At 37.7% G+C, this 22087-nt stretch overlaps 1 protein-coding gene across 3 annotated transcripts in view; it reads left to right on the plus strand.

The window, feature by feature from the left end:
• The window catches only part of ano8b (anoctamin 8b), a 57411-nt gene that overhangs the window by 16285 nt on the left and 19039 nt on the right, over positions 1 to 22087 (plus strand). Inside the window, exons 1-8 of one of the 3 annotated variants that reach the window (XM_058072325.2) lie at positions 6432 to 6649; positions 6728 to 6782; positions 8865 to 8975; positions 11415 to 11547; positions 18460 to 18598; positions 20085 to 20181; positions 20274 to 20390; positions 20464 to 20591. In XM_058072325.2, the coding sequence (XP_057928308.2) occupies positions 8909 to 8975; positions 11415 to 11547; positions 18460 to 18598; positions 20085 to 20181; positions 20274 to 20390; positions 20464 to 20591 (681 nt within the window). In that variant the 5' untranslated portion in view covers positions 6432 to 6649; positions 6728 to 6782; positions 8865 to 8908. Of the gene's footprint in view, positions 1 to 6431; positions 6783 to 8864; positions 8976 to 11414; positions 11548 to 18459; positions 18599 to 20084; positions 20182 to 20273; positions 20391 to 20463; positions 20592 to 22087 lie in introns of those variants that run through there. The other 2 variants (XM_058072323.2, XM_058072324.2) reach the window with 2 other exon arrangements.

Here is a 22087-nt window from a genome sequence, read left to right on the forward strand (position 1 = left end):
AAACACACTTATCAAGCCGACCCGCACGGCAGTCAAGGACTTGGGAGAGTCTGTGACCTTCATTTTACAGCTTCATAGCTGGCTTCAACCTATTAATCTGACACTTTCCATCTCAGGCTCACGGCCAAACACATACACAGCAAACAGAAATGACCCACAGAGAAACTCGGATCACAGAGAAAACACCCTTATCGCCACACTTGGCGGCTCTGACATAACAACGTTACCCCGGATGTCGCTCTCGCTGGGAGGAATACAGACAACATCTGATGTCTGTACTGTTCAACAGCATTGATACCAACAGGGGGCAGCATACCGACAAAACATGAGCTTATGAACACTGTCAGAACCATAGTTATCAATACGATGCATCTGGCATCCTCACACATTTGCTGTTAGGTTAAGTGGTGAAGGTATTTGCTCAAATGTGCTAGCTAAAGATATAAGCTAAAACAAACACATAGTCTCACAAATACAGACAAAAGATACTTATACACACACCCACACAAAAAAGGACTAATGACGCCTTGATGCCCCTGCAAAGGAAAAGATGCCTTGATGCCCCTGTGAACAAAGGAAAGATGCCTTCATGCCCCAGCGAACAAACGAAAGGAGAAACACCATGAAAGCGGTTCAAGCAAGGACTCCAGCATCAGGACTCCAGCCTCGAGTGTATAAAAGACCTTGCAGGAAAAGGAAGGGTGCGTTATTTTTGCAGCTGCACTGTAATAAGACCCGCTTACTTGTAGGCATGCAGGGACTGCAGATAAGCCCGGACGTCTGTATTAGGTATTGTTGTCAGGAATAAATCTGGTTCTCATTCTATAATTTGGTTCTTTAAAATTCCCTTATCCTCTATTTGAAACCCACTTAGAGTCCTCAGGGGGAGGATTTTTACAGCTGTAATAAGACACGCTTACTTGTAGGCATACAGGGACTGCAGATAAGCCCGGACGTCTGTATTAGGTATTGTTGTTAGGAATAAACAATCTGGTTCTCATTTTATAATTTGGTTCTTTAAGATTCACTTATCCTCTATTCGAAACCCACTTAGAGTCCTCAGGGGGAGGATTTCTACAGCTGTAATAAGACACGCTTACTTGTAGGCATACAGGGACTGCAGATAAGCCCGGACGTCTGTATTAGGTATTGTTGTCAGGAATAAACAATCTGGTTCTCATTTTATAATTTGGTTCTTTAAGATTCCCTTATCCTCTATTCGAAACCCACTTAGAGTCCTCAGGGGGAGGATTTCTACAGCTGTAATAAGACGCGCTTACTTGTAGGCATACAGGGACTGCAGATAAGCCTGGACGTCTGTATTAGGTATTGTTGTCAGGAATAAATAATCTGGTTCTCATTCTATGATTTGGTTCTTTAAGATTCCCTTATCCTCTATTCGAAACCCACTTCGAGTCCTCAGGGGGAGGATTTCTACAGTGGAGACTCTAAATTGTCCATAGGTGTGCATGCGAGTGAGAATGGTTGTCTATATGAACCCTGTGATTGATCCCGTCTCTCACTCGAGGTCAACTAAGCTAGCCTCCAGCCTACACTGCAAAGGAAAGATGCCTTGATGCCACAGCGAACAAACAAAAGTCGAAACACCATAAAAGCGGTTCAAGCAACGGCAGTAGCGAAAGCTGATTGGTCCAAGACTCCAGCATCAGGACTCCAGCCTCGAGTGTATAAAATACCTTGCAGGGAAAGGAAGGGTGCGTTTCTTTGCAGCTGCGCTGTAATAAGACCCGCTTACTTGTAGGCATACAGGGACTGCAGATAAGCCCGGACGTCTGTATTAGGTATTGTTGTCAGGAATAAAAGACCGGGCAGGGAAAGGAAGGGTGCTTTTTTTTGCAGCTGCGCTGTAATAAGACCCACTTACTTGTAGGCATACAGGGACTGCAGATAAGCCCGGACGTCTGTATTAGGTATTGTTGTCAGGAATAAATCTGGTTCTCATTCTATAATTTGGTTCTTTAAGATTCCCTTATCCTCTATTTGAAACCCACTTAGAGTCCTCAGGGGGATGATTTTTACAGCTGTAATAAGACACGCTTACTTGTAGGCATACAGGGACTGCAGATAAGCCCGGACGTCTGTATTAGGTATTGTTGTTAGGAATAAACTATCTGGTTCTCATTCTATAATTTGGTTCTTTAAGATTCCCTTATCCTCTATTGGAAACCCACTTAGAGTCCTCAGGGGGAGGATTTCTACAGCTGTAATAAGACGCGCTTACTTGTAGGCATACAGGGACTGCAAATAAGCCCGGACGTCTGTATTAGGTATTGTTGTCAGGAATAAATAATCTGGTTCTCATTCTATAATTTGGTTCTTTAAGATTCCCTTATCCTCTATTCGAAACCCACTTAGAGTCCTCAGGGGGAGGATTTCCACATTGGAGACTCTAAATTATCCATAGGTGTGCATGCGAGTGAGAATGGTTGTCTATGAGCCCTGTGATTGACCCCGTCTCTCACCCGAGGTCAACTAAGATAGCCTCCAGCGTACACGTGACCCAAACGAGGACAAGCGGTGAAGAAGATCAATGCATGAAGTAGAACAAGAGCTAATGGCAAATTTGTCAATTTGTCAACAGATGAAGAAGTTTAAGCTATCACCTGATATCATCGACCTAAACTGACCTCTGCTTGCTCTTTGCGTGCGGTCAGGGTGATTAGTTCATCAACAAGTGGTTCAATATGCATCCAGTTGACAGCTCGGGCTTCTAGCTAGATGGCTAGCGGCTGCGAACCCTGGTTCGAATACAAGTGGAATTCTGGGTTGCCTGGATCAGTTCCTTTCCATGTGCGCAAACTTTTACCAAAATCATGATTTGTTGACGGGCCAGTCGGGAGATTGTGAAAAGCTGGGTTCGAATCTCTGCTGGGGTATCTCTGTGTGGAGTTTGCATGTTTGTTAGCTTCCTTTATTGATAGTCAAAAGAGGCAATTCAAGAGAGAAGGATAGTGTTATTGTAGCCGGAACTAATCATTGTGTTTCAACAACAGTTATTTTTATTGGAAATGCTGACCAGAAATTGGAGGAGTAGGCATTTTGGAAGAGTGTACAACACACTGAAAATGTTTTTGGTTACATTTTCAACGTGCACATTATGTTTTCTGTTGTTTTGAGTCATGAATAAATAGTTTTTTTCATTAAGGTTATTTTCCATTGCTTAATCATCACATTTAGTCTTACCAGTTGCATCTTGGCTTTCATATAGATATGCAAATATTAATAAGCGTCATTTAGTTCAGCCTGTTGGCCAAGCCTTCTCCATATTTCGTCTTTCTCACATGGCCCCCTTTGGAAAATTAATTGCCCAGACAAAACCTCCAACTGACAGTTAAGTCTAAGTATTCTTTGAGACAGAAATGAAGAAGCCTTGTGGACTAAAAGGAAAATCTTCAACCATTCAAGCGTAGAAAAGGAAGCTCATCTGCTTTAGGGTGTACTCACAGAAAGCAGTCTGTACAGCACTCAGGGCATTTTAGGGCAGAAATAAAAAAAAACCCACAAGAATAAGTCACTGAATTGCTATAATGAAGTGAAAGAATAATGGGAATAAAGTTGATTCATTCATTCATTTTCTACCGCTTTTTCCTCACAAGGGTCGCGGGGGTTGCTGGAGCCTATCCCAGTTGTCTTCGGCCGAGAGGCCGGGTACACCCTGGACTGGTGGCCAGCCAATCACAGGGCACATATAGACAAACAACCATTCACACTCACATTCATACCTATGGACAATTTGGAGTCAACAATTAACCTAGCATGTTTTTGGAATGTGGGAGGAAACCGGAGTACCCGGAGAAAACCCTCGCATGCACGGGGAGAACATGCAAACTCCACACAGAGATGGCCGAGGGTGGGGAAAGACAAAATAAGAAGCCAAAAAGTTACCACTTCCACACAAAGTAGGAGGAGAACTCATTCATTCATTTATCCATTTTCTACCGCTTATCCTCATGAGGGTCGCAGAGGTGCTGGAGCCTATCCCAGCTGTCTTCGGGCGAGAGGCGGGGTACACCCTGGACTGGTGGCCAGCCAATCACAGGGCACATATAGACAAACAACCATTCACACTCACATTCATACAATTTGGAGTCGCCAATTAACCTAGTGAGTTTTTGGAATGTGGGAGGAAACCGGAGTACTTGGAATTGAACCCTGGTCTCTTAGCCCTGAGGTCTGCGCGCTAACCACTTGACCGCCACGCCGCCCCAGAAATATTATATAATATTGCAAAAAAACAGAATGACGCAGGGAGGTTTTAGTAATGCAGTATGGTATCAGCGGGGGACTAAATTCTAAATTATCCAACGGAAACTACAGTGGAACCTTGGGTAGTAACATTAATTTGTTCCAGAAGGTCCGACTTTGCCAAAACAGAATAGGTTTTTCCCATAAGAGGGAATTTATTATTTATTATTATTAATTTATTATAGCTATTAATAATATAATAAATTAATAGATATGGCATTATTAAATTATTATTATTTGTAATTATTATTAAATTATTATTTATTATTATTATTAAATTATATAATAATTATTAAATTATTTAGCATTAGTCACAATTATATTGTAATTGTGGAGCCAAAGAAAGTTTCAAGTTTTTAAAACAAAAACACACAAAATAACTTCCTGCCAAAACAGGAAGAACACCTGTGTTGTGTCTCGCTGCCACATCATGTCTTTGGCAATGAGCACATCATCAAGAATCAGGTCTTCAGTGAAGGTAAACGTAACATTAAATGTCCACTTATCACTTTAGTTGGTCATTTATATTCATTTAGAATAGTTTTATGCGTGTAAAAATGTAAAAACATGTTTTGTGTTGCGGTGGTCAACCGCTGATGACCATTTGTTAGCAAGCTAGCTTCTTTATTAGAAGCTAAGGATGTGATTTTAAAAATGACATGAAGAACTCAAGCAGTGTATTGATTACACAATAAGACCCTAAACAGAAAATTTACGTAAAAACCGAGGCAAACTTTTGGCGCACATTTTTTGTCGATGTTAGCCAGAGAACACGCTAACTGGGGTGGATGCTAACTGTTCTTTTACTGCATTAGGATTCATCAGAATTTAGCATAATACTGTATGATATACATAATACATGAAGTGAACTTTTGGCGCACATTTTTTGTCGATGTTAGCTAGAGAACACGCTAACTGGGGTGGATGCTAACTGTTCTTTCACTGCATTAGGATTCATCAGAATTTAGCATAATACCGTATGATATAGATAATGCATGAAGTGAACTTTTGGCGCACATTTTTTGTCGATGTTAGCCAGAGAACACGCTAACGGGATGGATGCTAACTGTTCTTCAACTGCATGAGGATTTATCAGAATTTAGCATAATACCGTATGATATACATAATACATGAAGTGAACTTTTGGCGCACATTTTTTGTCGATGTTAGCTAGAGAACACGCTAACTGGGGTAGATGCTAACTGTTCTTCAACTGCATGAGGATTCATCAGAATTTAGCATAATACTGTATGATATACATAATACATGAAGCGAACTTTTGGCGCAAATTTTTTGTGGATGTTAGCTAGAGAACACGCTAACGGGATGGATGCTAACTGTTCTTTCACTGCATTAGGATTCATCAGAATTTAGCATAATACTGTATGATATACATAATACATGAAGTGAACTTTTGGCGCAAATTTTTTGTCAATGTTAGCCAGAGAACACGCTAACGGGATGGATGCTAACTGTTCTTCAACTGCATGAGGATTTATCAGAATTTAGCATAATACCGTATGATATACATAATACATGAAGTGAACTTTTGGCGCACATTTTTTGTCGATATTAGCTAGAGAACACGCTAACTGGGGTGGATGCTAACTGTTCTTTCACTGCATTAGGATTCATCAGAATTTAGCATAATACTGTATGATATACATAATACATGAAGTGAACTTTTGGCGCAAATTTTTTGTCAATGTTAGCTAGAGAACACGCTAACTGGGGTGGATGCTAACTGTTCTTTCACTGCATTAGGATTCATCAGAATTTAGCATAATACCGTATGATATAGATAATACATGAAGTGAACTTTTGGTGCAAATTTTTTTGTCGATGTTAGCCAGAGAACACGCTAACGGGATGGATGCTAACTGTTCTTTCACTGCATTAGGATTCATCAGAATTTAGCATAATTCTGTATGATATACTTAATACATGAAGTGAACTTTTGGCGCACATTTTTTGTCGATGTTAGCTAGACAACACGCTAACTGGGGTGGATGCCGAGTAGCTAATAACATTGAGTTGAGATAATTCTCTAATAATCTTTGCGATATCAATAGTTTCTATAGGGACAAAAACCACCTCCATGACTGGCAGCCAGAGCGGTCTGGTGCGGTCAGTCAGTCGAGAACAACCCCCCCCCCCCCCCCCCCCCGCACCCAAACACTCAGACAGTGTTGAGGCTGATAAATGGAAGCCCCCAATGAAAGCATTTAAAGTGGTCTGATTGGCGCTGCAGGATTGTGTTGCCCTCAGCAATGAATACAGAACTCATTAGAATGGCTGTCATGGCGCTGTACTGCCTTGCTTGCCTGCCTGCAGCATTTGGGCCAAGGCACACTGTGGTGCGGCCAGTCACATTTCAGTATCTGTGAGTACCTCTCAAGATTACCAACTTAGATATCCTTCTATTCTTCTCCTATACGACCTTTTGCAATGTTTGAGAAAGACCTTCAGAGTGGAAGAAAAGCGCGGAGCCAGATATGGTTGTCCAAACCTCTTTTGTAAGTATAGAAGCAATTATTTTAATAGCAATGCTCTTTAACCTCCCTGTCATATTCTTTTGGTAGGTAATTATTCTACTGTTCTGTAAATATTTTAAATTGCCACCCTCACAATGTGACTAATGACTTAAAAATAAATGTTAAATAAACATTTTGACTACTTGTATTACAATGGAAATTGGCTTCACTTGAGCTACTTGTTATCATTAGTTTTAATTTTAGAATGCAGGGTACAACAAAAGCCCTGATGCCATTCATAAATAAAGACTAAAAAAAAAAAAAAAGTGTCTAGTATCGATACAGTCATACTGATTTTAAGGTACAAAGAGTTACTTTTATGCAAATAAGCAAAACATATTGTTTTACCCTACGCCGTTCTTCAGATAAGGCAAATAGATACACTGGCTTCACACGGTGTAAAAGTTCTGCTTTATTTGTGATGCACAGTAAATTGGGTCAATAGTTTGAGCTGTCTCTATTGTGACGGCAGCTCCTGTCTTAAAAGCTGTTGTTTTTTTCTTCCACTGTTCTGTTTAAAAGCCACAGATGTGGAAAGGGCATTTTTTTTTTGCTTTCAGACGTACGTAGTATCAGTGCTGCAAAAGAGGCAGGAACGTGTCTGTTTGTAAATGTATTCCCATATGTCAAGACAGGAGTGAGAAGTTTAACCCTCAGATAGATGCACGAGTGACTGGACCCTACACTCGCAATGCTATCATGCAAATGTTAGCATGCTGACATCAACATGTAGTGGTGTAGATATACAGTATATGTCTACCCATGAAAATGGATACAAATTCTACTGCTAACATCAGTATGCTAACAACTAGCACGATAATGCTATGTCTTCATATAAGTGTCTACCTATGAAAATTGATAAAAATGCTACTATGCTAATGTTAGCATGCTAGCAATGCTAACATTGCTAGCAATGCTAACATTAGCATGCTAAAAGCTAGCATGATAGTGGTGTTTATATATATGTGTGCCTAGCTATGAAGATGGATCAAAATGCTACTATGCTAATGTTAGTATGCTAAGACCTAGCATAGTACAGCTAAGTCTTTATATGAATATCTATGAAAATGGCTAAAAATCAGACAATGCTAATGTTAACATGCTAGCAATGCTATCATGCAAATGTTAGCATGCTGACATCAACATGATAGTGGTGTAGATATACAGTATATGTCTACCCATGAAAATGGATACAAATTCTACTGCTAACAACTAGCACGATAATGCTACGTCTTCATATAAGTGTCTACTTATGAAAATGGATAAAAATGCTACTATGTTAATGTTAGCATGCTAAAAGCCAGCATGATAGTGGTGTTTATATATATGTGTGCCTAGCTATGAAGATGGATCAAAATGCTACTATGCTAATGTTAATATGCTAAAACCTAGCATAGTACAGCAAAGTCTTTATATAAATATCTATGAAAATGGCTAAAAATCAGACTATGCTAATGTTAACATGCTAGCAATGCTATCATGCAAATGTTAGCATGCTGAAATCAACATGGTAGTGGTGTAGATATACAGTATATGTCTACCCATGAAAATGGATACAAATTCTACTGCTAACATCAGTATGCTAACAACTAGCACGATAATGCTATGTCTTCATGTAAGTGTCTACCTATGAAAATTGATAAAAATGCTACTATGCTAATGTTAACATGCTAACAATGCTAACATGTTGTTAACAATATCCTGACTTTGTTGAATGAGTTGATGTTATGTTTTTTGGCATTTATTTGTTTGTTTTTTGAAGGGGGTTGAATGAAATCTTTAGGAATTGAATCATATAACATCTTATGACAGTAAGACTTCTATGATGATGCCAACTTGACCCCCCCCCCCAAAAAAATCAGCTAACAATCACGTTTGAATATGATATGAATGTGTTCTATGCTGTCTATTAAGGTAGTATTTGATAACGCTGATATTTAAGAGGGGGTTGCCAAATGGTGGGGCAGGATAATTCAGAATTTTCCGCCCCCACTGTGTGCTTGTGAAAAAAGGTGACCCGCTCTTACTGTTTTCTCCCCATTTGTGCTCTTCTCACCCACACAGATAAGTTGTTTGGAAAGAGGCTGCTTCAGGCTGGCAGACACGTCATGTCTCATAAGTCTTGGATGAAAACGGTGCCCACGGAGAACTGTGATGTCCTCATGACATTTGCAGGTCAAGCAGCCAAACACAATAAAGCCTTTATTTCCATCAGTGCTGTAATAATAATAATTCACTATTTGGATGAAATTGGACTACCTGTTGTCATATCATCCATAGTAGTATTCTACTGGATTTATTTGTGCAAAAAAAAAATATTAATGTATATTTCTTGATATTGCATGTAAGGAAATTTGAAAAAAATGAACAATTGGAACTCATACACATACATTGTCATATCATTTAACATAATAGCATCAAAGTATGTTATTTTTAATTAAGATTAACACATTTCTTGTGTCATTTTCAGGTAAACAATACCTATTAGCCAAATCAAAGTGCACTTAAACGCAAAGGGAATTAATAAATCTTGCAATTTTATAGAAAGACCCTTAAATAATGAAATAATGTGTCTATATTTTTCCCAATTATAGTAAAGTGATAACCTTCTGAACATAATTCTGCTAAATTACTGTGTGAACAGGCTTCTCCCTAATTGCTGAGCGATGTTTATGTAATAAAATGTAATGGGTTGAACATTTGCTGAGGGGCTTTAATTATGAAAATAACACACAATTAGAGGATGACTCTGATGAGTCGAGATTATTATATAATAATCGCAATATCTTGGTCAGTGTTCTTGAGGGATATTCTATATATCAGGGGTGTTTAAAGTATGTTCTAAAAGTAAAAATGGAAAAAAAAGAGCAGCCGTTTTAAGAATGTGCATAAGACAATTTAAAGTATTTTATCTGTACTCTTCAATTTTAATACTTTAAAATGTTTCGTTCAAGAGAATTTTATGTAATGATTTTATAGAATGAATTTTATGAAGTGATTTGACCCTTCTTTTCTGTAAAGAACTTTGAATTATCTTGTATTCTATAAATTTTCAATATTATTCTATAAATTAAATAACGTCAAAATATTAGCAAAATAAAGTCATAATTTTAACAGAAGAAAGTTTCAGTAAAATCGTAGTATCGCAATGAAAAAAATGTCAGAAGCATAAAGTTAAAATATTAAAGAAAAAAAAATGTCATTTAATTGTTTTAAAGTTGCAATTTTACAAGAAACAAGCAAAACAAATAAAGTTTTGAAATGTTGAAAAAATCGGTTGAGAAAAAGTTATAAAACTGATAATTAGTACCTTGTATTCTACATTTTTTCTCTATTCTATAAATTAAATAACCTCAAAATATTAGCAAAATAAAGTCATAATTTTAACAGAAGAAAGTTTCAGTAAAATTGTAGTATCGCGATGAAAAAAATGTCAGTAGCATAAAGTTGAAATATTAAAGAAAAAAAATGTCATTTAATTGTTTTAAAGTTGTAATTTTACAAGAAACAAGCAAAACAAATAAAGTTTTGAAATGTTGAAAAATTTGGTTGAGAAAAAGTTATAAAACTGATAATTAGTACCTTGTATTCTACAATTTTTCTCTATTATTCTATAAATTAAATGACATCAAAATATTAGCAAAATAAAGTCATAATTTTAACAGAAGAAAGTTTCAATTAAATCAATAAAAGTATTGCGATGAAAAAAATGTCAGAAGCATAAAGTTGAAATATTAAAGAAAAAAAATGACATTTAATTTTTTTAAAAGTTGTAATTTTATAAGAAACAAGCAAAACGAATAAAGTTTTGAAATGTTGAAAAAATAGGCTGAGAAAAAGTTATAATACTGATAATTAGTACTGATAATTCTCGGCTAATTTTCAATATCGACATAAAAATGCGATATCGGTATCTGATTTTTCCCGATCATGAAAACGGATAAAAAAAATGGTGTATACAAAACATATGTGTTCATTCCACCACATATATCAATATCAGTATCGGCTGATATACTTTAGGTATTGGAAATTGAGAGTTGGACAGTATCGACATGTTGGTTTTGGGCAAAAAAATTGAAAATCCGTAGTTATAATATTATAAGAATAAAGTCAAAATATTCCGAAAATAAATTGTGATATTACGAAAAAAAAAATGAAAAAATGGGGGAAAGAAATTTAATGTAAGGAGAAAAAGTTGCTATTAATAATAAATTTTGTCAACTTAACATAAAGCTAAAATGCATCCTGTTTTTTCTTAAGTATTTATATACTCGTGGCATATCGACATATGGTCCCCGCATCCTGATTTTTAAATTCTTTTATAGTATGCGGACCTTGGTGATATAAATTGAACGGTTATGCAAAAGCGTCAACATTTGATGTGGGAAAGTGAAATCAGGAGGAACATACATTTCTTCAATTCTCTAAGTCACAATCTCAAAAATATTTCCCACCAGCCTAAATCCCCAAAGCGTATGAGGAAGCGGAGCAGAGTGGGTTGTTTGCACATCACTTAACCTCCTGCTGCTTCTCCAGCACGCAGCGACAGACTGCAATGAGTACTGTGTGCACAGAGGTACTTGAAAATGTATTATCTTTTTATCTCCAACACAGATACTACAGATGACCACACGTTGCTATGGCTACTCAACCACATCCGACTGGGAATTCCTGAACTCATCATCCAAATCCGTCACCACAAGCACACGCGCGTCTACGCATTCTTCGTCACCGCCACCTATGAGAAGTAAGATATCTTTTCATATAATAATGCATCTTTTAAAATCATGGTACTATACAAGAGAGGAGAAATATGATCTCAGGGAAGAAGTACATTTGAAACACTTCTATGCTAGGACTACGTTATGCTAGCCATAGCATTTCAGTATGTGGAATCAAACTATGGAATGGATTGAGTAAGGAAATCAAACAATGCACAACGATGAGCCAATTCAAGAAACAATACAAGCAGTTGATGTTTGCTAAATACAAGGATGAAGAGTCTTGAACCAGTCATGATGTGCTATATATATCACTATATTGACACTTACTATGGTACCCATTATGGCATTGGATACTCATATCACCTTGTACTTCGGTACGAGGTACATTATTAAAAAAACAACAAAAAAAACCCTTAAACTGTATTATGAAAGCAGGAAGTGAACAAATGTAACAGTTACTGATTGTAAAAGTACCAGATGGAGGTGTAGGATTTAATAAGCTTTGCTTCTTCCTACTCCTTTTGGACATGTGGAACTGTCAACTGATTATGTTCATTCATTCATTCATTTTCTACCGCTCTTTTCCTCACGAGGGTCTTGGGGGGTGCTGGAGCCTACCCACGCATGCACGGGGAGAACATGCAAACTCCACACAGAGATGGCTGAGGGTGGGGAAAGACAAAATAAGAAGCCAAAAAGTTACCACTTCCACACAAAATAGGAGGAGAGCTCATTCATTCATTCGTTTTCTACCGCTTATCCTCACGAGGGTTGTGGGGGTGCTGGAGCCTATCCCAGCTGTCTTTGGGCAGGGCCGGGGTACACCCTGGACTGGTGGCCAGCCAATCACAGGGCACATATAGACAAACAACCATTCACACTCACATTCATACCTATGGACAATAATTTGGAGTCGCTAATTAACCTAGCATGTTTTTGGAATGTGGGAGGAAACCGGAGTACCCGGAGAAAACCCCCGCATGCACGGGGAGAACATGCAAACTCCACACAGAGATGGCCGAGGGTGGAATTGAACCCTGGTCTGGTGCATTATTAAAAACAAAAAAAAACAAAAAAAAAACGTAAACTGTATTATGGAAAGCAGGAAGTGAACAAATGTAACAGTTACTGATTGTAAAAGTACCAGATGGAGGGGTAGGATTAATAAGCTTTGCTTCTTCCTACTCCTTTTGGACATGTGGAACTGTGAACTGATTATGTGATGCATTCATTTTCTACCGCTTTTTTCCGCGGGGGTGCTGGAGCCTATCCCAGCTGTCTTTGGGCAGTGCCGGGGTACACCCTGGACTGGTGGCCAGCCAATCACAGGGCACATATAGACAAACAACCATTCACACTCACATTCAAACCTCCATCCATTTTGGAGTTGGAGATTATCCCAGCGGATTCTGCAGTGTTTTCCACCGGACTGCAAAATATGTTTAATTTTCTTCTGTTGCTGTTTATTGTTTGAGTTCTTCATTTTTGCTGCAGAAGCCAATTTTCAAGGAACTGGGATATGTTGTGACGTTAAAGTCAGGGATGTTGCTGTTGTTCTTCGCCGGTGTCAGGTAGCCCGAATTAATCATTCTTATATTTAGCTCCCAGTCCTTACATAGCAAATCATCGTTAAAGCTGTTGTGATGTCTCAGCAATGTTTCTCTCCTTGTGGCTGGAGGTTATTTAAGTTTCAATCAATCACGCAGATGGAACTCTTGAGTTCTCTTGGTTTTTTTTTTTAAGTCACCCCCAGGTGGTTCCAGGGACACTTTAATCCCAGCCTTGACTAAAGTGCATATTTAGGAATCCAATCCAAGACGTGAGGGCGGCACGCACTGTTCCATTTTGTTCCTTCTGCGGACTCTTGGCTGAAAATGGAATAAGACGTAGCAAAGTGGAACGAAGAGGGAGTCACCAGGGAGGTTAGGATGAAGATATGAAGATAATGGACAAGGAAGAGGTCTGGTACTGCTGCTACCGGTTTTTGGAAGCGTACCGTTGGGTTTTTAGATGAAATGCTTTGGGGAAAAAGATGGATGTGTCACATGAAGCACACACACCTGCTGTCAGAGAGGATGACCTACATTTCCATCAGAGACTTTAACCCAGAAATGGTTCTATCCGTTCATAGTCACCTTGACAGTTATAACATTGTCTTTATTACTACAGTGTATATACACAATGCTTTTCTTATTATGGTACTATATGCGCCATGTCAATGTCTGTGATTTGACCCTTCTTTTCTGTAAAGAACTTTGAATTACCTTGTATTCTATGTATACATTTTCTATATTATTATATAAATTAAATAACATCAAAATATTAGCTCATAATTTTAATAAAATCAATAAAAGTATTGCAATGAAAAAAATGTCAGAAGCATAAAGTTGAAATATTAAAAAAAAAAGACATTTATTTCTTTTAAAGTTGTAATTTTATAAGAAACAAGCAAAACAAATAAAGTTTTGAAATGTTGAAAAAAATCGGTTGAGAAAAAGTTATAGTACTGATAATTAGTACCTTGTATTCTGTAAATTTTCTCCATTATTCTATAAATTAAATAACATCAAAATATTAGCAAAATAAAGTCATAATTTTAACAGAAGAAAGTTTCAATAAAATTGTAGTATTGCGATGAAAAAAATGTCAGAAGCATAGAATTGAAATATTAAAGAAAAAAAATTACATTAAATTTTTTTTAAAGTTGTCATTTTATAAGAAACAAGCAAAACGAATAAAGTTTTGAAATGTTGAAAAAATAGGCTGAGAAAAAGTTATAAAACTGATAATTAGTACCTTGTATCCTACAATTTTTCTTTTATTATTCTATAAATTAAATAACATCAAAATATTAGCAAAATAAAGTCATAATTTTAACAGAAGAAAGTTTCAATAAAATCAATAAAAGTATTGCAATGAAAAAAATGTCAGAAGCATAAAGTTGAAATATTAAAGAAAGAAAATGACATTTGAAATGTTGAAAAAATAGGCTGAGAAAAAGTTATAATACTGATAATTAGTACTGGTAATTCTCGGCTAATTCTCGTTATCGACAGAAAAATGCGATATCGGTATCTGATTTTTCCCGATCATGAAAACGGATTAAAAAAATGGTGTATACAAAACATATGTGTTCATTCCACCACATATATCAATATTGGTATCGGCTGTTATATTGTAGGTATTGGAAATTGAGACACAACATTTTCCTTATTATGGTACCATACGCACCATGTCAATGTCTGTTGATATTATACACTGGAAACTGCTTATTTCAACACCCGTGGGACTGGCTAACTGGCGTCGATATCCGCGGTGGTCGATATTAAAATATTTTTTATTGCCTTCCTCCATTTGTGCACATATTTATTTAGATTCTTTTGTTTTCATACGATATTGTAGCCACCAGAGTACAGGTTCCTGACCCAACTATGATAAATACATTTCCAGCAAGTAGGATTCCTTATTTATAAATTGAATGTTTTTGTAGTTAAAAACCTTTTTTTAACATTATTAAAGCCCTCTAGACGTGAAATAACACCCCTATAGTGACCTTTACACTCATGTTACCCAACACAGTAGACAAAATAAGAGTCAATAAGACATAAATGAGACTCGTGCTCATGGAGCTGAGTGGCAGCTCGACAGGAAGTGATGTCAAGGGTTCAGATTTTTTGTTTATTGCAGTATTTCATAAACATACTTTGTTTTGTGGTTGACTATAACCTATTATGGTTTATGTATATGTATGTAGGTTTACATTTGAACATGCATCAGATTACAATTGAATGCATCACATAATCAGTTCACAGTTCCACATGTCCAAAAGGAGTAGCAAGAAGCAAAGCTTATTAAATCCTACCCCTCCATCTGGTACTTTTACAATCAGTACCTGTTACATTTGTTCACTTCCTGCTTTCCTAATATAGTTTAAATTTTTTTTTTATTAATTTCTTTTATTATTTTTTTGTTTAATTTATTTTCCACCGGATAAAATTAATGTAAAATTTAATTTAATTTAATTTAATTTAATTTAATTAAAAAAATATTTTTGTCCCGTACCAAAGTATTGAGCATCCAATGCCATAATGGGTACCATAGAGCGTGTCAATATAGTGATATATATAGCACATCATGACTGGTTCAAGACTCTTCATCCTTGTATTTAGCAAACATCAACTGCTTGTATTGTTTCTTGAATTGGCTCATCGTTGTGCATTGTTTGATTTCCTTACTCAATCCATTCCATAGTTTGATTCCACATACTGAAATGCTATGGCTAGCATAACGTAGTCCTAGCATAGAAGTGTTTCAAATGTACTTCTTCCCTGAGATCATATTTCTCCTCTCTTGTAGAGAAGTATTGGATGAGATTTTTAGCTAATTGCTTATTTTTAGCCTTATGTATTATTTTAGCTGTTTGAAGATGAACTATATCAGCAAGTTGAAGTATTTGTGATTTTAGAAATAAGGAGTTAGTATGTTCTCTGTAGGCGGCATTATGAATTATCCTTACTGGCCTTTTTTGCAGTACATTTAGCCAGTGAAGATTGCTTTTATAGTTATTAGCCCATATTTCCACACAATAAGTAAGATATGGTAGAACCAGAGAGTGTGGAGTGATTTCTGACTTAGAAAAAAAAATTGCTTTGTTCAATACTGAAATATTTCTGGCCACCTTATGTTATATATGGTGTCAGTCTCTCCATGCATGGGTTCTCTTCGAGTACTGCGTCTTCCTCCCACAGTTAGGTTAATTGGAGCCTCTCCATCGTCCGATTGGCTGGTAACCAGTCCAGGGTGTACACCACTGTGTCAGTCATGACCCTAAATAAGGTCAAACAGCATAGAGAATGCTTGGATTTTATGATGTCTTGCTGTAAATGCACACATAATAGTATGAACCACATCCCTTTTGGTGCCCTGGAGTTGTGGCTAAGTTCACAAAAGATGCTTTTTTTTTCCTTTGCGGCTCACTAAGCTGTGATACACAAACCCCCAGCTGTTTTTTCCCTGGCTGTAATCCATCTTGGTGTTGAGCGCATATCACCGTATTGTTCCTCCAAGAACCTGGAGGTGCATGATGGATGGATGTTGCAGGCCAACTTAGGCTTTACTCGATGTGTGTGTGTGTGTGTGTGTGTGTGTGTACGTACACACAGATGAACGTGAAGAGGAGAGGTGAGCTGACAGCATGTAGGGAACAGAAGATGTGCGGCTGCATTATTACTGCTGATTTCAGCCTCTGGGAAGGACAGAGGGTGAGGAGGAAAGGATGATAGGATAAAGGGGGGGGGAGCTTGAGATATAAAAAGGATGAAGGGGGAGGGAGGATGAGGGCGAAAGGAAATAGAACGACTGGGGGGGGGGGGGGGGGGTTGAAGGGAAATTAGATGAGCACAGAAGACAATCATTCCACAGAAGGAAAGCACTGTCACTGAATGTGACTGCAGTCATTTTACAACACCAACAATTAACACTATAGACACAAATATAGCATTTTTATTCAATACGCAATTATTGTTATCTTGCCGAAGCAGAAATGAATACTACATTGTCAGTTTTTCACTCTGACACGCGTCAATCAGCGCTACAGATATTTACCGCGTAAACGTTTTGCTTTCATAGCTTTGTACATGTCGAAGCATGGATGCTTGAGCTCAAAAGGTCAAGGTCACAGCAATGTCGAACACCTCAATCATGAAAAATTTAAATTTTTCTGCAGTTTCGATCCATTTCTATACTGACCTTAATCTTCAGGAGGCTGGTTTTTTATATATATATTTAAATATATTCAGGTTCTCTGCATCCTTTTCCTTTCAGTGCAATAGTCAAGTTAAAAAAGTATACAAAAAGTAGAGTAAAAATAGATAGTTTAACAAGATATATACAAGATACAGTAAAGTCTCGTTATATCGATATTGTCGGGAGTCAGAAAAAATATCGATATAACTGGACTGTCGATATATCCGATCCTGCGCCAAACTGCATTAAAAGTGGGCAATAATGCACTCGACATTGTTCTATAGTATATACCACCTTATGTTGTATATGGTGTCAGTCATCTCCATGCATGGGTTCTCTTCGAGTACTGCGTCTTCCCTCCGAAGAATTTTTCTTTACGTATTTTGAAGAAAAATGTATGTGTCTTATTTGCGGGACGACTTTTGCAATACCAAAGCGGCACACGAAAGCTTCAATGCTACCCACCCTGCAGCGCATTAAGGACGGAAAAGGCCCGTTTGTTAATTGACTTTTTTCACTAGGCAGGTGAAAAAAATCACAGAAAGGTGTTCCCTCTGAGCACATAAATAAATGTTTCTTGTTAAAAAATATGTTTTTGTTACCATTATTGTGGAAAATAATGAACTTTGATATGTGAGCAGTCGCTTCACATAGTGTTACTAATACTATTCCTTTTGTTCTGAATACTAAAAAGTCATCCGTGCAGTTTTGTCATTTTGGAAATTCATGGCAAACAGGTCATGTAGCCCTTCGTACTATCCATGCTCACAAAGTAGCCCTCGGCCTCAAAAAGGTTGGTGACCCCTGCTGTAGTCTGTCTCGGTTCAGCAACGTTATGTGCTCAAAGAGTAAGGTCAGCTGAATACTAAAATATTTTCTTCTCTGATGGCATGGGAATATTCCAAAATGACAACGCTACGATTCATCAGGCTCAAATTGTGAAAGACTGACGTTGTGGGAACGTTTCTACTCATGGATTGGCCACAAGAGTCCAGACTTGAATCCTATTGCGTTGTGCAAGTCATCAAATCTTGGCAAAAAATGAATACAACTCCAGACAGAAATAAATAGCGTGGCATTGCAGAAGATTGTGGAAAACGATGCGTCAGCAAATGCAACACAATATTTCTGTATTTTTCTATATTTTTTTTATATTTGACACATAATCGAAAATAACCAATACTTTGTAGCTTGCTGCGAGGTGCTGAAGAAACGGGCCTAAGAAAGGCGGTGAAACCAGAGTTTGGAGGAGGAACCCGCAGCTTCTCCTGCGAGGAAGACTACATTTACGAGAACATCGAGAGCGAGCTGTGCTTCTTCACCTCTCAGGTGAGGTCTCACATGAACGCATGCATGCACATTTGAAACTTATGTTTTTATCTTGTTAGTCCTATTTTATGCTCTTAGTCTTCAGCTTTTAACTCCAGTGTTTTGTTTTGTTTTTTTTTTGTCATATTTTTTAGTTTTAGTTTTTTTGCTCTTGGTCTTCAGTTTTTAACTCCAGTGTTTTGTTTTTATCTTTTTAGTCCTATTTTATGCTCTTAGTCTTCAGCTTTTAACTCCAGTGTTTTGTTTTTATCTTTTTAGTCGTTTTTTTTTTTGCTCTTGGTCTTCAGCTTTTAACTCCAGTGTTTTGTTTTTATCTTTTTAGTCATATTTTTTTTCTTTTGCTCTTGGTCTTCAGCTTTTAACTCCAGTGTTTTGTTTTTATCTTTTTAGTCCTATTTTATGCTCTTAGTTTTCAGCTTTTAACTCCAGTGTTTTGTTTTTACCTTTTTAGTCTTTTTTTTTTTTTTTGCTTTTGGTCTTCAGCTTTTAACTCCAGTGTTTTTTTTTTTATTTTTTTAGTCTTATTTTTTATCCAGTGTTTTGTTTTTATCCTTTTAGTCCTATTTTATGCTCTTAGTCTTCAGCTTTTAACTCCAGTGTTTTGTTTTTATCTTTTTAGTCGTTTTTTTTTGCTCTTGGTCTTCAGCTTTTAACTCCAGTGTTTTGTTTTTATCTTTTTAGTCATATTTTATGCTCTTCGTCTTCAGCTTTTAACTCCAGTGTTTTGTTTTTATCTTTTTAGTCATATATTTTTTTTTTTTTTTGCTCTTAGTCTTGAGCTTTTAACTCCAGTGTTATGTTTTTATCTTTTTAGTTCTATTTTATGCTCTTAGTCTTCAGCTTTTAACTCCAGTGTTTTGTTTAATCTTTTTAGTCATATTTTATGCTCTTAGTCTTCAGCTTTTAACTCCAGTGTTTTGTTTTTATCTTTTTAGTCATATTTTATGCTCTGAGTCTTCAGCTTTTAACTCCAGTGTTTTGTTTTTATCTTTTTAGTCCTATTTTATGCTCTTGGTCTTCAGCTTTTAACTCCAGTGTTTCCTCAGAGGGGTCCTCCACACTGGGGGCTGTGTCGGGTCTGCTGAGGGGGTGCCAATCTTGGGTCCCTTCGACCCGGCCGGCTGGGGGTTCCTCCCTTTAATGGGGGGGTCCGCCCGTCTGTCGGAGTCGGGGGGGCCCGGGTGCTGGTCCTCCGATGGCACGGCCTGCAGCTCCGCCCAGTGTGGCCCCAAAGGTGGCGTTTCCTTGATCCTCAGTGCCATGCCATGTCTCCCTACTGTGTGTGATTGTGTGATTGTGTGTGTCTAGTATGGAGGGTGGGAAGGAGGGGCTTTCTTTTGTTTCTTTGTTCTTTCCTTTTAATTGTGGAAATTGTTTTAATTCTGTAAAGCACTTTGTGTTGCATGTCTTTGCAGGAAAAGTGCTATACAAATAAAGTTGATTTGATTTGATATGAATGCAACACATGACTTTGTTTTCTTATCAGGAGCGGCAGAGCATCATTAAGTACTGGCTGGATAACCTACGTGCCAAACATGGGGAGGTGCTTCATAACATCAACTTCCTGGAAGGGCAACCAATCAGTAAGCTGCATCATTTCTATTTTAGTTATTGTGTCTCGAACACATTTTATGGAGTTTTTTATGAAGAGTTCATGCCAAATTATTCTTTCTAGTTCCAGAACTGAGTGCACGAGGTGTGATTCAGCAAGTGTTTCCCCTCCATGAGCAGCGGTTCCTGAGTCAGCTCATGAAGTCTTGGGTCCAGGCGGTTTGTGAGAAACAGCCCTTAGGTCAGAGGAACGTGACAACAAATTGGAGAGATCAAAATGTTTCTTTTATTTGCATGTTTTCTTTTGTTTACAGATGATATCTGTGACTATTTTGGGGTCAAGATCGCCATGTATTTTGCCTGGCTGGGTTTTTACACCACCTCTATGTTGTATCCTGCTGTGATTGGATTTGTGCTGTGGATGCTCACCGAGTCGGATCAGGTGAGACGTTCTCATTAACGTGTATGATCAATATCAGTAGGTCAATGTTGACACAATTTCACGGCTTCATTTTGTCACGATTTTTTCAAAATACGTATATGAATAAATCAGTGCTGTTTATGGTTGGCCTATTATTAGTAAAATCATATTTGAGCAGGTTTAATGTGTTGAGTAAACATACGTTAAAACTTCCTTTCAATGCGTAGCTAAAATATTAATACAGTATAAGGCGAAGATGCATTCAAATACATGTTGTTGATATGTGCTGAAGTACTCTGCACTGGCTACTCGGTACCAAGCGTCATATATTTTCATTTAAGGATCGACCGATACATCGGCTGGCCGATATATTGGGTCGATATTTGCGTTCTATACTTGAATCGGTATCGGCCGATACGCGCGTAGGTTCAACGATATATTTTTTAGCCGCATGATTTACAGACAGGCATCCGTCGGGCAGTTATGTGTTGCCGGAGGACCCTACAACACACGCAGTCGTGTTTAAACTTGAGACCTGTAATATTTGTTATCATTGTCATTTTTTCATTTAAATTGAGGAAGCAAAAGCAGTATCGGCCACAAATATCGGCTCAAGCAAAATCAGCCATCGGCTAAGGGTGATGGAAAAAAATCGGTATCGGCCCGAAAAAAAACATATCTGTCGATCCCTAGTTTAAACTTGAGACCTGTACATATAAATTGAGGAAGCAAAAGCGGTATCAGCTACAAATATTGGCCCAAGCAAAATCGGCCATCAGCTAAGGGTGATGGAAAAAAATCGGTATCGGCCCGAAAAAAACCATATCGGTCAATCCCTAGTTTAAACTTGAGACCTGTACATATAAATTGAGGGATCAAAAGCAGTATCAGCTACAAATATCGGCCCAAGCAAAATCGGTCATCGGTTAAGGGTGATGGAAAAAAATCGGTATCGGCCCCGAAAAAACCTTATCAGTCGATCCCTAGTTTAAACTTGAGACCTGTACATAAAAATTGAGGAAGCAAAAGCGTAATCAGCTACAAATATCGGCCCAAGCAAAATCGGCCATCGGCTAAGGGTGATGAAAAAAAATCGGTATGGGCCCGAAAAAAAAAAACATATCTGTCGATCCCTAGTTTGAACTTGAGACCTGTACATATAAATTGAGGAAGCAAAAGCAGTATCGGCCACAAATATCGGCTCAAGCAAAATCGTCCATCGGCTAAGGGTGATGGAAAAAAATCGGTATCGGCCCGGAAAAAAAACATATCGGTCGATCCCTAGTTTAAACTTGAGACCTGTACATATAAATTGAGGAAGCAAAAGCAGTATCAGCCACAAATATCATCCGAAGCGAAATCAGCCATCAGCATCAAAAGCAGTATCGGCCACAAATATCGTCCCAAGCAAAATCGGCCATCGGCATCAAAAGCAGTATCGGCCACAAATATCGGCCCAAGCAAAATCGGCCATCGGTTAAGGGTGATGGAAAAAAATCAGTATCGGCATCGGCCTG

This window comes from Doryrhamphus excisus, linkage group LG4, assembly GCF_037039965.1.
Source record: "Doryrhamphus excisus strain RoL-2023G ecotype Guam linkage group LG4, RoL_Dexc_Guam_v1.1, whole genome shotgun sequence".
Classification (NCBI taxonomy): Eukaryota; Metazoa; Chordata; class Actinopteri; order Syngnathiformes; family Syngnathidae; genus Doryrhamphus; species Doryrhamphus excisus.